At 37.9% G+C, this 13,309-nt stretch overlaps 2 protein-coding genes across 19 annotated transcripts in view; both read right to left on the bottom strand.

The window, feature by feature from the left end:
• The window catches only part of HYDIN (HYDIN axonemal central pair apparatus protein), a 446,648-nt gene extending 437,024 nt beyond the window's left edge, over positions 1-9,624 (bottom strand). For all 18 annotated transcript variants that reach the window (XR_009499152.1, XR_009499153.1, XR_009499154.1 and 15 more), the window contains exon 1: positions 9,543-9,624. The gene's annotated coding sequence lies outside the window, so the exon portion shown is untranslated. The remainder of the gene's footprint in view (positions 1-9,542) is intronic.
• On the bottom strand, positions 2,682-9,627 carry CMTR2 (cap methyltransferase 2). The gene is made up of 2 exons (XM_059905607.1): positions 9,543-9,627; positions 2,682-6,201 (listed from the first exon to the last, which is right to left on the bottom strand). The coding sequence occupies exon 2, from the start codon at positions 6,180-6,182 to the stop codon at positions 3,882-3,884; it is 2,301 nt and encodes a 766-aa protein (XP_059761590.1). The 5' UTR covers positions 6,183-6,201; positions 9,543-9,627; the 3' UTR covers positions 2,682-3,881.
• Positions 9,628-13,309: the final 3,682 nt, after the last annotated feature.

The following is a 13,309-nucleotide window of genomic DNA, read 5'->3' as shown; positions in this document are numbered from 1 at the left end:
CTGTGGCTATAAAGCAGCTTCACCTCTTCCCAAAACATTCCAGTATAAACTTGTACTTATCCAAAGATAAATTACCTTCATTGTCTGTATTGACCAAAACTAAGAAAAAACAAATAACAGAATGGGGGAGGGCAGGGGAATCCCTTCTTATTCAAAAATTTTATATAAACTATTTTATATAAAGAATGCATTGATAAATAAATTTATTTTTAAAAAAAAGAATGCATTGATTGGAAGCACAAAACAATAAACAATAACTTATTATAAATTTATTGAGGGTTATTGTTTTAATTACATGCTCTAAAACATACCAACATATTATAAGTGACTATATGTAGTATCAAGTTTTTAGTTTTTTGCTACTTGGCCATTAGGCCAACCGGAAAAACATTTACCATCCAAACAGAAATTTATTAGGAAATATTGAATTATAGTTAGTTCTACTAAGATCATCCAGAAATAAGTTTTAATCTAACTTTAAAAAAAAAAAAGGTGGGGAGGCCTATTATCAAAAAATTGAGTCTCTCTTTTCAATAGTAACTATGTTGTAAACAAATTTTCAGCCAGGCCTTGCCTATCTGTACCATCTAAGTATAATAATTTTTCATCGTTTTAATAAAGGATGATATCTATATTAAGTCTAAGTTTTGTTCAAATTGTATTAAACAGATTACAAAGGAAATTTAAGACCTAATTGTACCAGTGTAATTAGTAAAAGATTTTATTTTTTTAGAACATAAAAATTAACAGAAAACCTCTCATGCTTTGGTTAAAATCTTTGTAAGGAGGTACTGGTTTTATAAAAAGTAATAATCATTTACTGCTTGAAACAATTTAAAAAACTGAAACAAAACTAAAAATCTCCTTTTTCCTACTTTCACCTTCAAAAGCAAAAATACACTAAACGAAATATGTTGCCCTTTTAAAAAAATCAATGAAAAGTATTAAGTATTTAAACATGGAAAATAAGATTTTGATTGGGTTTATAATCAACATTTTCATTTCTAAAAATGTGAGGTATTAACTGATTTCATATACCCATACCACATAGCACAGTACCGTAACTAACGTTAAAACTATTCAATTAATGATCTCATCTGGAAATAAAAGATAAGGTTTAAATATTTAAAAGACCGAGTATTCTCATCAAAGATAAGTAAAATAACAAAAGCATAATAAACATGTTTTTTCCAACTATCCTAATATCTTCCTTCTTTCGTTACACTCCAAGATCTTTGGAGTAGAAACTTTTAATGCAAATCTTTTTAAACAAGATTACTGTAAAGATAGAGAAAGTCGACAAATTTGGATTTTAAATTTATTCCGAAAAGATACTTTTAACACATTTAAATATTTATGTGACATTAGGATAATACATAAAAGCCCTCACTAAAATACAAAACTGACTTTCCTCTTAGGGAGAACAAAAATCAATACTGAAGAAAGTAAATGTATATGACCTCTTACTCTAAGTTTGTTAGGAAACACATTTGTGACGTTTAGATTTTCCGGCTGTTAAAAATTCCTTTCAAAAAGCATCACAATTGGGACTTCCCTGGTGGTGCAGTGGTTAAGAATCCGCCTGCCAATGCAGGGGACACGGGTTTGATCCCTGGTCCGGGAAGATCCCACATACCGTGGAGCAACTAAGCCCGTGCACCACAACTACTGAGCCCGTGCTCTAGAGCCCGTGGGCCACAACTACTGAGCCCACGTGCCACAACTACTGAAGCCCACGCACCTAGAGCCTGTGCTTTGCAACAAGAGAGGCCACTGCAATGAGAAGCCCGCACAACGCAACAAAGAGTAGCCCCTCCCTCGCCACAACTAGAGAAAGCCCGCACAAAGGAACGAAGACCCAACACAGCCATAAATAAATAAATAAATAAAGAGCATCACAATTAAATTAAAAATCTCAAGATCAACTAAAAAGAATTTTTTTATGAACAGTAACTAACTTGATAAACTATACAAATCATCGCTCATCTTATGGTCCTCCTCTATTTTTTTATTCATTTTTCAGACAGCATTTTTCCTTCCCTTTTTCTTAAAGAGAAATTCTTATAAATCATTGGTACCTGTCAGCTACATCCGGTTCAATATGAACCTTCCTCAAGTTGTATCTCACCTCTAGAGCAAATCTGAATCCAATAAACCAGATGAACGGCAACTGATCCCAAACACTGGATTAAAAACCAAAATACACTCTAACATACGCCAGGTATGTTACATATTCCAACACAGGTTAATGTTAAAAACAACTAAGCATTCAATACTTATTTGAGGGGCTTAAAAGAAAGTGTTAGTACCAGAACCTGGACCTAGGCTTTCAACTTCATTCTAATCAAATAGTTAAAATAAGTAAAAACAAACTAAGTCATTGTACTGGACCAAATCAACCAAGGCATAAATCTATTCTCTTCCTCCCTCCCTTAAGTATTCAATTTCTTTCCTGAAGCAGAGCTTCCATAAATATTGCAATATTAAGGACTAAATTTTAATGAATACAAATCAGAGGAAATGAAGGAACATTAACTCCCATTCAAACCTTCCTTTAAAAAAAATGTGTTTCCAAGTTATATTTTTAACTTCCCCCATGATTCTCTTTAAAAAAATGAACACAAAATCTCTCTGCTAATGACTTTATTCATAAATCTATAATGGAACTCAAAATAGCAAAGGACATGAAAAAATTCAGATTAATACTTATCAACCAAATACATCAAAGAATACATTTACTTTTCATATAACTAACAAAAATGTCTAAAATGCACATGTGACAATACACATTTTCTTCACTTTGCAGAATTTCAAAGTAACAAAGATCTGCTTAATTCAGTTGGCCAGAATAGCCCATTTATACTGACAAATATATATAATTCAAAAGAAATCAAAAGTAATTGATAAAGTAACGATCTCATGGTTAATCTTCTGGTAAAGTGCTACTTTCATACTGAAAAAAAGAATTAATGAAAATTTAAAAATTTTTAATGTTATACCATCATTCTGAAAGTGTTAAAATTTCTCTTCAGTACTCACTACATTCATCACATTCACATGTCCGCATTATGAGACCATAAACATTACTTTGCAATTTAAAAAAATCTTTTTGTTCACGGATTATTTCCCAGAAGTTAAAAATTACACACCATTGCTAAGTGAAACTTTTCACTCATATAGGAGTGTTTTAGACACAATAATTTTTCATTTTTTTAAACATGATCTTTGGTTCGAAGCTGTCTTGATATCCTTTCTAGTTGGATGGTTGTGGTTAAGTAAAATATTTATAAAACAGCACAGTAGATTCATTTGAACCACAGAAGTAAACTGGATCGATGGCCTAAAGGCAATGAATGGCATGTATCAAGATGTCTGGCATGATGAATTCCACATATCCATAACTGACACGGTCAGTATTAAAGGAAATTAGTGTTGCTGAGTAGTGGCTCACCTCCTTTCATCAAAGACCTCTATCAATCCATTAACAGTATTAGCCACTGAGAGAAAATTAGCTGGAAAAAAATCTAATCTGAATGAAGGCACACAGGTGTAAATCTTAAGCAGATAAATAAGACCAACTGCATAAACTGCATATGCAAGCATGGGTGTGTCCACCCCAAGCTCATACACACTTCTCATGTTTGAGGTTGAATATCATCACTGCATATATTCTACCACATAGAAAACTCTATGTCTGTGAGTGTATATACCCTACAGATCAGAACTAGCTGATGGTTTTCCAGAAAAAATGAAACTTTAAATGATGCAAAAGTTGGCCTTTCCTCAAAATAAAAGTTTTTAAATTAATAGCAAAGGGATGCAATACCAACGGAAACTGCAAGAAGCCGTGAAGTTAAATCTCAGAAAAGACAAGTTCAACTTCATAACTGAAGGCTGCTGATGATTTCTTCTCTCTCTCCTTGAATAATCAAATGCAAATGCCTTTTAGCAATGGTAGCATTCAAATCCCACAAAAAATCAAGTAGTGTGCCCTTAAGGAGCACCTCCATTGGCACAAACTGTAAAACCTGCTGGGGTGCATCAGAGTTAACCAAAGCGCTCAACAATTCATTCACATTCTGCAGATACTGGAAAACTGGGTTTGGAAGGTCCTGATAACCAACACAAAGCAAGACTGCACAAGTCTTCAGGGGCTCGGAAGATGTGGGACAAGAAAATGTGATGAATCTAAAACAGCTGTGGAGTATAAAGATCAAACCAGCCATAAATCTTGTAAAACAAGAAAGTACAGGCAAAATCATAATATCTCCTGTATGAAGCTGCTGCAATGAATGTAGAAGGCAGTCCAAAAATAACTGCTGGTAAGTTGGGTCTCCATCATGAAGCAATGAACAGCTAAAAGTCATGAGTTCAGCTGATTCCAAGAGTTGAACTTCCAATGGTATATGTATTTTGACATGCTGGAGAGCTGGAAAACCCACAAGCAGGCACTTTACTTGGTTGCTGGGTTCTACATCCTGCTCATCCTGAAGGCATTTTGTAAGGCTAAACAACTCAGAAAATACCAATTCTTCAGAAAAAATGTGACAAGAACAACAATACTGCTGTTTTGGCCTGAACTTGGAATCCAAATTCAAGGCTCCTCCCAATGACTTTTCAATTGCTTCATTAAGAGCCTTTAAAATTTCACCATCACAGAAAGGAGAACAGTTTACCCTTGGCAGTTTCTTTCCCTGTAAAATCTGCCATAAGTGACACTCAAGATTGGAAGCTGTCCCTTCTAAAAGAGAACTTTGCCCAGGATGATATGCAGCATGTTCTTCAGCCCAACTATTAAAGTACCCTTTGGCCACCTTATCTTTCCATGAAAGGGTTTCCAGCATTTTCCTTTCATTGTAGGTTTTAAAATATCTGTTCCTCTGCCCAAACCATTTTGTATTTGTACTACAACCAATATTAGATTTTTTCACTAGCCAATTATTTCTGGAAAGAGACTTCAATTGAAACTTTTGCATGAAATACTGAACAGCATAGTCCCTTAAACTATTCAGCTTTGCTTGTTCCCCTTCTCCCATGCACTCAAACAGACGAATGTTCTCAGAAATAGTCTCTAGCTGGTATTTATGAAAGAACACACAACATTCTTCATGTCTTTTAAGAAAAGATTCGGGAATCATGTGATGGGGAAAGAGAGCTTTCCTGGTCATTTCAGGCCCAAAATTCAGCACCATCTTAGATAAAAGAGGATAGATTGCCTCTCTTCCCTTATAGTAGAGACATACCACATAGACTTCTGAGTTTCCTGCTTTGCTGGTAGCAGGTTTGAAAACATGGACTTTGTCAAAAGAACAGTTTAGCAAGTACATCAGGTTTATGGAACAATGTTCAAACAAAGTAAACATCTTCAGAACAAAAGAGCCACCACTTCCAAGAGTCAACAGAGCAGTGACAGCTTCACAGTAATGCAAAGAAGAGACTAAAGCTTCTTGTTCACCTGGGTTTCCTTGGCAATCAAAACTTCCATCTGCAGTGATCAAGTGAACGGTAGCCATGCTGCTTATGAAATTCTGAAGTCCAGTCAGATATTTCAGGGTCATGATATCGCCGGTGTTATCTGGACCAAAGTACCAGCAATGCAAGGTATTTGCAATAAGTCGGTCATCCATAATCATCTTAAGATTGTCATTTGCTTCATGGTATGGATTCAAAGTATTAGCCACCCAACTCCAATCACAGGGGAATCGATGGGATTTTAAGTAGTGATTGAGACTAGCTATAAAAGCTCCAGGAGCTTCACAAAGGTGTAGAGAATTCAGTTTTCCATTCTGAAAAGCTTCCTGTGGAATAAGTGGAAAGCTACACAAAATTTCATGAAACTTACACCATGCTTGAGTACAAAGTTCAGCATTCACAGATTTTCTCACATGAGAAATTATTTTCCCAGCTTTATTAGTGAAAGCCGTGTGCTCATGCCACTCATCCAATTTCTTATCACTCAGTAGGTTTTTCACTTCATTTAGGGAGTTCTTCAAATCAAGAAACACACTGAATTCCGTGTGGTCACAGGTGAAAATCTCACTGGAATCTGGTAACTGCCACTCATTATTAAGTGGCTTGCCATAAGAAAAGTTCTTGGCAAAGAGTTTAAAAATATCAGCAAGAACATCTGGGCTGAATGTCGCAGGACTTGAACCCAGTGGTAGCTTTCTGCACTTACTCATTTTCAAATTAAATTAAAATCTAGAAAAAGAAAACACACAATTAAATGAATCAAATTTATTAGTGAGTGAAATCTCATCCACAGCAAACTGGATCACAATCATGACAACCCACAAAAAATGGGAAGATTAATGTCAGCACAATTCACTACATGATGAGGCAATCTGGAATAAAGAATAAAGGTTTTGCTATCCGATAGACCTGGGTTCAAATCCCAGCACTGCCATTTACAGCTTAGTAAGTGGCTGTGGGCAAATAACTTTACATTTCAGTTTCTTATTTAAAAAATTGAGGTATCATTTTTTTAGATGAGGATAAAACATGCTAGCATATAAAAAGCATATACCAAAGAATATTCATCAGTGAATGGCAGCTCTTATTACCAAAGTAACGCACCTAGCTCCTCTCCAAAGTTCTCCTCTACCCATCACTGAGACACTGCCCACGGGGCCCCAAACACTTACTTAGACTAAGATTCATCCCTGAACATGACCTTTGATCAAACTCTAACAAGTGACTTTTAGCTTTTTTTAGCTCCCTCCAAATCTCACTTCCTTCCAGGAGAGGTTCCTGCACCTGAACCCAGCACTGGTCCTGTTACCAGACCTCTCTGCCACCACCCACTTACTCACCTACGAAGATTGCCAAATATGTCCTCTGTCCAGATCTCACTCTCTTGCTAAATCACACACCTTGGTGGTACCAAATCGCCTTTACAGGCTACCAGCAAACACTCATCACCATATTGCTTGTCAACTGTGGTGTACCTGACAGGTTAGCCTCCTGATCAGTGTTGAAACTGACCTATAGTTCACCCTGGCATGTCTCTAAACTACAGATTCCTGCTTTATATGGTTGGTCAGACAGCTCCATGCTTGTATTATAAAATAATATTTTTTTGTCATAAAAACTTAATACACCTTGATAGAATAATTTTAAACTGAAGAAATATCCTTAATGAATATACAAATTACAAATAGTAACCCTACATTCTGTGTTCTAACACTGCCCAAGAAACCAAAAACATCTGTCCAATGGAAAGGGATAGGGGTACAAGAGAAAGAAGCAAGGCTTAATGGCATAGTGTTGGAAAAGTTCTAAATTCCAGCAGATAGAGTAATGAGTATTACATGGTACTTGTTGGCACAATGTTAATCAACAGGTGCTTCAGTTCATGACTACTGCATTTACTTAGCATATTCAATACATTCTACACCAGTCTGAAGATTAAAATGGGAGATAAAGGTGAGCGAGCAATACAATAAACACAATAACAGCCAGAAGACTGTATTCTATTAGCATTTGTACTCTTCTCTTAACACACTTTTTTCATCCTTTTACATTTTGTTTAAATTATTTACAAGTCTGTCTACTCTACTAGCCTGTAAACTTCTTAAAGTAACAAGTATCTTCTTAGCCATTTCTGTTTGCCACCGTATATTTACACATTGCACAAAAATTGTGGATAACAGTCACAGTTACCCATTAATATATTTTTCTTACCTTAGATTTTTTTTTAACTGTTAGAAGCTATATTTAGACAAACTTCTGAAAGATGGCAAAAAGGAGGCATTCACTAAAACCCTAAATAAAAGTAAACGAAAGTTTACTACAACAAGTTATTCTGTCCTAATTCACACTTTGCTAACTGGAAACTACAACTTTCAGATTTCAACTACATTCTATTTTGGAAAAAGTCTGATTTTAGTCATTAACTTCACATACTAATTAATGGTTATAGGTAAGCTCTGAAATCTTACTTAAGCTAAAAGGTAATTATTTTCACAGGAAAACAACTAAACTGATTCAAACACTCCATTGTTCTTCCCAACTATACCTGTGGAACACAGACCAAAATTATATATTATATATTTATATATAAATTGTATATTATATTGAATAATGTTCAGGTCAATAATCCACAGATTATCCAAACACTGTTTCCTACTATCAAATTCCCAGAATCCAACTGCTTCTCACCCACCTCCAGCTATCAGCCTCCTGATTATAGACACTGTCAACTCTCTCCTGGATTACTCCCATAGCTTTCTCACTGGTCTCTTTGCTTCTACCCTTGCCTCCTACATTCTATTCTGAAACATACCCACCACAGTAACTTTGTATGACCTAAGTTAGATTGTATCCCTGCTCTGCTCAAAACTGGGCTGCAGTGGCTCCCCATCTCAAAGTAAGGGCCAAAGTCTTTACAGTAGCTTACAAGGCCCTTGAAGATGTCTGCCCTCCAGCCCCACTCCGTCTCTAACCTAATTTTCTAGTACTACCCCTCTTACTAATTGTGTTCCAGCCACACAGGCTCTCTTGCTGTTCAGGTAAGACCTCAGACACACTGCAAGGGGAAAGTCTATGCACGAGTTAGTTCCTCCGCCTGGAATGCTCTTCCCTCAGATTATCTGCATAGTTACTTCCCATACCTCCTTCAAGAATTTACTCAAGTGTCATTTTCTCTGTGAAGCCTACCCTGACATCCTAATTTAAAATTGCATCTTGCATTACCAATGGTAAAGTAAAGGTAAGAACCTTGCTGTATTTTTTTTTTCCCCATGGCACTCTTTTCCTTCTAACATAATTTACTTATTTATGTTTACTGTTTATTGTCTTCCCAAAACTACAACCTAAGCTCCACATGGCAGGGATCTTTGTTTTCTTTACTCACTTATCATCCCAAGAAGTTAGAAAAGTGCTCATTACACAGTAAGCACTCAATAAGTATTTATCGAATAACTGAAGGGATATCAGATTAGCACAAAAGGCACTCCTCCGATTAGGTTCTGAATGTCTTAACAATGCAATTCAACGTCACTCCAGCACCGCAATGCATAACAACAAAAATGCTTGTGGTTTACAGGATATAAGGGAAAAGTTTCCAGTATGTGTTCCTCTGTCCCTCTCATTAAGCACTCCAAAGAGCTTTGTGGCATCATAATTCTGCTGCGAGGGTCAGTGTTACCATTCTTGTTTTGCAGAGTCGAGTAAAAAGTCATGTAGACACCCTGCTCAAAGCCACGAAGGGAATACCCGCAAAATTCGCCGGCCTAACACAAAACCCGCAAGATTCATATACAATTGTTACTCCTCCAACCAACACTTAAACGAAAGAGTTTTAAAAGTGTTTCCGCCAACTCCTCCTCCTCCTAGCAACGGTGAAAATAATGCCCAGTGTGTATCCAGCGCTTTACTTTGGGCGAGGAGCACCCAAGACCTAGTTTCCTCTGGTGGAAGTGAGTCCCAAGCTCCATTCGAGCGGCCCAGTCCCTCAACCGGAGGAACTTCAGTTCCAGCCCCTGCCTAACCCAGTGGAAAGTCGAAGGAGGACCCGGGCTCGGAACCAGGGCCTGGATTACCTTTGCTCACGCCCACCTCAGCCCCCAGAGTCTAGGGAGGCTGCGCTTCACTCCCTCTCCTCACTTGAGGAGGGCATTCTCCACTTCCGCTCGTGGGGATGATTTCCGGGAGCGTCGCTCCTTCAGGCCTCTGTGCCCCCGACACAGGGAAGGGAAATGGCGCGCCGGGAGGCCGGGAAGGAGGCAGGGATCCGCCCTCCTTACTCTGGTTGGGTAGGACACGCGAAGCAGAACCACTCCTCCAGGCCGCGCCGCCGCCGAAAGTCGGCAGACAGCAGCCCGAGAGCCCTGACACACGCTCTGCGCATGCGCCTCAAGGCCCGGCTGCCGTCACACGTCAACGTTACGCACGCCGGCGACTCTCGCAGCGCCGAGACCTCGGCTCCCTAGGTTTCGTTTCTCCGCGAGTGCAGAAGCTGGGAAGCTCCAGCCTCCCGCCCCATGGCTGCTATGGCAACTGCGCGCACAGACGGAGCGTCCTCTGGCCCCGCCCCCTCGAGAGTGGAGGCGTCGGATGGGGCGGGGCCAACCTGTCCGGCACACGCTGGCCTCGCCCACCTGGGCCCTGGACGGCAGAGGTTTTGCCTTGCTGTTGGGTAGAATTGAACTAGTATTGCTTGACTTAAAACTGGTGCTCAGAAGAACATGAGGTTAAAAAGCCAAGCTAGGGAAACTACGAAATAACACTCTGTTATCATAACATACATATATTTATAAACCAATAAGAAAAGATAACCTCAGAAGAAAAATGGGAGATTTGAACAGGCCATCCAAAAACAGTAAAATAGCCAATAAGGATATAGTACAAAGCTGTTTAACTTTTAAAAAAATAATTAGAAATGTTTTCTTTTCACTCAACTTAGCAAAGATCTTAAAAGATCGCTAATGGCTACTTTTAGTGAGAATGTGGAGAAACAGGTTTACATACTGTGAGGGAGAGTGAAAATTGGTACTACCTTACAGAAGGCAAACTTTAAAATGGCCTTGCACCTTAGCCCAGCTATTCCCACTCCTAGCAATTTACCTTTAGAAAACAAACAACTGGCACTCACTTTGGACAAAATGTTTATTACAGCACCTTAATGACATCAATAACAAAACCTGGTTACTCTCTAAATGTCTGCTGTAAAGAAATTAAATTCTTTATGGTACATCCATATAATGAAATACTATGCAGCCATTAATAGGCCATCTGTGCCAACAGTATTGTGTGAAAATAGGAGAATATAGAACTGTGTGTAGAGTTTGATCCATTTATGTCATATATATATACACATATATGTATATGTACACACATATATGTATATGTGTATATGTCTATATATGTATATGTATATATGTGTGTGTGTGTGTCTATATATACATTTTTTACAAGTCTTCCAGGATATGCATCAGTGGAGAAAAAAGTCTTTTCAAAAAAATGGTGCTAGGACATTTGGATATCTATACGGAAAAAACTTTATTTGGACTCTTACCTCACATAATAAAAATAGATTTCATTTGGATTGCCAATCTACATTTTAAGGATCAAACAATAACTCGTTTAGCAGAAAATATAAGATGACATCTTCGTAACCTTGAGATAGGCAAAAAGTTTATAACAGGACGGAAAAAGCACTAATCATAAAGAAAAAATATATAAATTGAACTACATTAAAATTAAGAATGTCTATTCATCATAAGACAGCACTGAGAGTGAAGAGGCAACCTATAGAGTGAGAGAAGGTATTTACCATATGAATATGTGACAAAGGACTTGTATCCAGAGTATATAACTCCTACAAATAAATGAGAAAAGATGTCCCAGTGGAAAAATGGGCAAAGACCAGAACAAAAACTTCAAAAAGATGGTATCCAAAAGGCCAATAAACATATGAAAATATGCTTAACCTCATGTTTTGGGGGAAATGTAAACAAAACCCAAAATGAAATACAATTACACATCTACTAGCTAAAATGAAACACTGAAAATATAATTGTTGGAGAGTTTGAGGGGCGACCAATGGAAAGCTGTTTGTAAGAAAAAGATCTTCCAAGATCTTCCAAACTCACAGGTTGTTTGGCTTTTTCAACTTTTTCGAGGTATAATATATACAGTCAAATGTTCAGATCTTAAGTGTACTACTCAACCACTTTTGTCAAAGGCCTATTAAATATTCCAGAAAGTTCCCTCGAGCCCCTTCCCAATCAATCTCCCACCCCCAAAAAGCAACCATTAATCTGCTTTCTAACACTATAGTTTTGTCTGTTCTAGAATGTCATATAAATTCTATCATTACAGTTTATAATTTTTAGTTTCCAGCCCCTTTCCATTCAGTGTAATTTTTTTTATATTGTAGGGGAGAAAAAAAATCTTTCTCTTCTACCCTTCTAGGTTCTTGGCTGGGGCTCTGTAACAAGAAAGGCATATAAATTTATTAATGTTTTTTGTGACATGGAAGCCTTCACAAGGAAATGAAGATCTGAAGAAACTGTTTTTATACTAGGATTTTGGGGTTTGTTTGTTTTTTTAAATAAATTTATTTATTTATTTTTGGCAGCATTGGGTCTTCGTTGCTGCGCTTGGGCTTTCTCCAGTTGCGGTGAGCCAGGGCTACTCTTCGTTGCGGTGCATGGGCTTCTCACTGCAGTGGCTTCTCTTGTTGCAGAGCACAGGCTCTAGGTGTGCAGACTTAAGTAGTTGTGGCACGCGGGCTCAGTAGTTGTGCCTCGCAGCCTCTAGAGCGCAGGCTCAGTAGTTGTGGCACACGGGCTTTGTTGCTCCGTGGCATGTGGGATCTTCCCGGACCAGGGCTCAAACCCATGTCCCCTGCCTTGGCAGGCAGATTCTTAACCACTGCGCCAACAGGGAAGTCCTATACTAGGTTTTTATACTAGGACCTGAGTGTTTTTATATAGGTTTGATGAGAAGTGGAAAGTCGTGGGAAAATGTGACAAATGAGTATGAGATAAGAGTGGCAAACTGGGGGAAATTTAGCAAGGTATGTTCATTTAAATTCCTGTTGGGAGTCCTTCCATCTTTGGAGATAAGGATGTTTCTTTCCTTCAGGTATCGGGAGGGCATCTCTCACACAAGGTTCTTATGACCTGCTTCAGAGCAAGGTCAGAGAGTCTTTCCTAAACCTACCATTTCTTAAATTCCTTTAGCTTAAAATATTCAGTATGCCAAGACACCATATTTGGTGGTAGTGTGTTCTCAACCCTGACAATATTCATCCATGTTGTCTTCCATATCTGTAGTTTGTTCCTTTTTATTGATAAGTAGTATGCCATTATATGGATAGGCCACAGTTTAATTATCTATTCTCCTACTGATGGACATCTGAGTTCTGTTTCCAGTTTGGGGCTATTATGAATAAACCTGCTGTAAGCATTCCAGTACAAGATATTTTTGTGAGCATATGTTTTCTTTACTCTTGGGTAAATACCTAGCCATCATATGGCTGGGTCATGAAGTAGATCAGGGTTTCTCAACCTTAGCATTATTGTCATTTTGAGAATCACCAAGGGAGATGTACATGGAACTCTTCAAGCAACCCCCAAACAGTTTTCTAAAGTGCTCGCACCATTTTACATCTCTACCCACAGTATGTGAGCATTCTGGTTGCTTCACATCCTCACCAAATTTTGGTGTTGTGAATCTTTTTTATTTTAGCTATTGGTGGGAATTGGTTGCTTTTTACATCTGATTCTTAATAAATAGTAATTAAAAGCTAAAAGCTGTGGATATTGTTCTTTCATGGGACCAAAGACTAGATAAAGGATAT

This window comes from Balaenoptera ricei, chromosome 19 (assembly GCF_028023285.1).
Source record: "Balaenoptera ricei isolate mBalRic1 chromosome 19, mBalRic1.hap2, whole genome shotgun sequence".
NCBI classification, from domain to species: Eukaryota; Metazoa; Chordata; class Mammalia; order Artiodactyla; family Balaenopteridae; genus Balaenoptera; species Balaenoptera ricei.
This window is presented reverse-complemented; position numbering and strand designations above follow the sequence as displayed.

What these genes read in the sequence shown, in the direction of transcription:
- CMTR2 (XM_059905607.1), bottom strand. Translation starts at nt 6,182, where the DNA reads ATGAGTAAGTGCAGAAAGCTACCACTGGGTTCAAGTCCTGCGACATTC.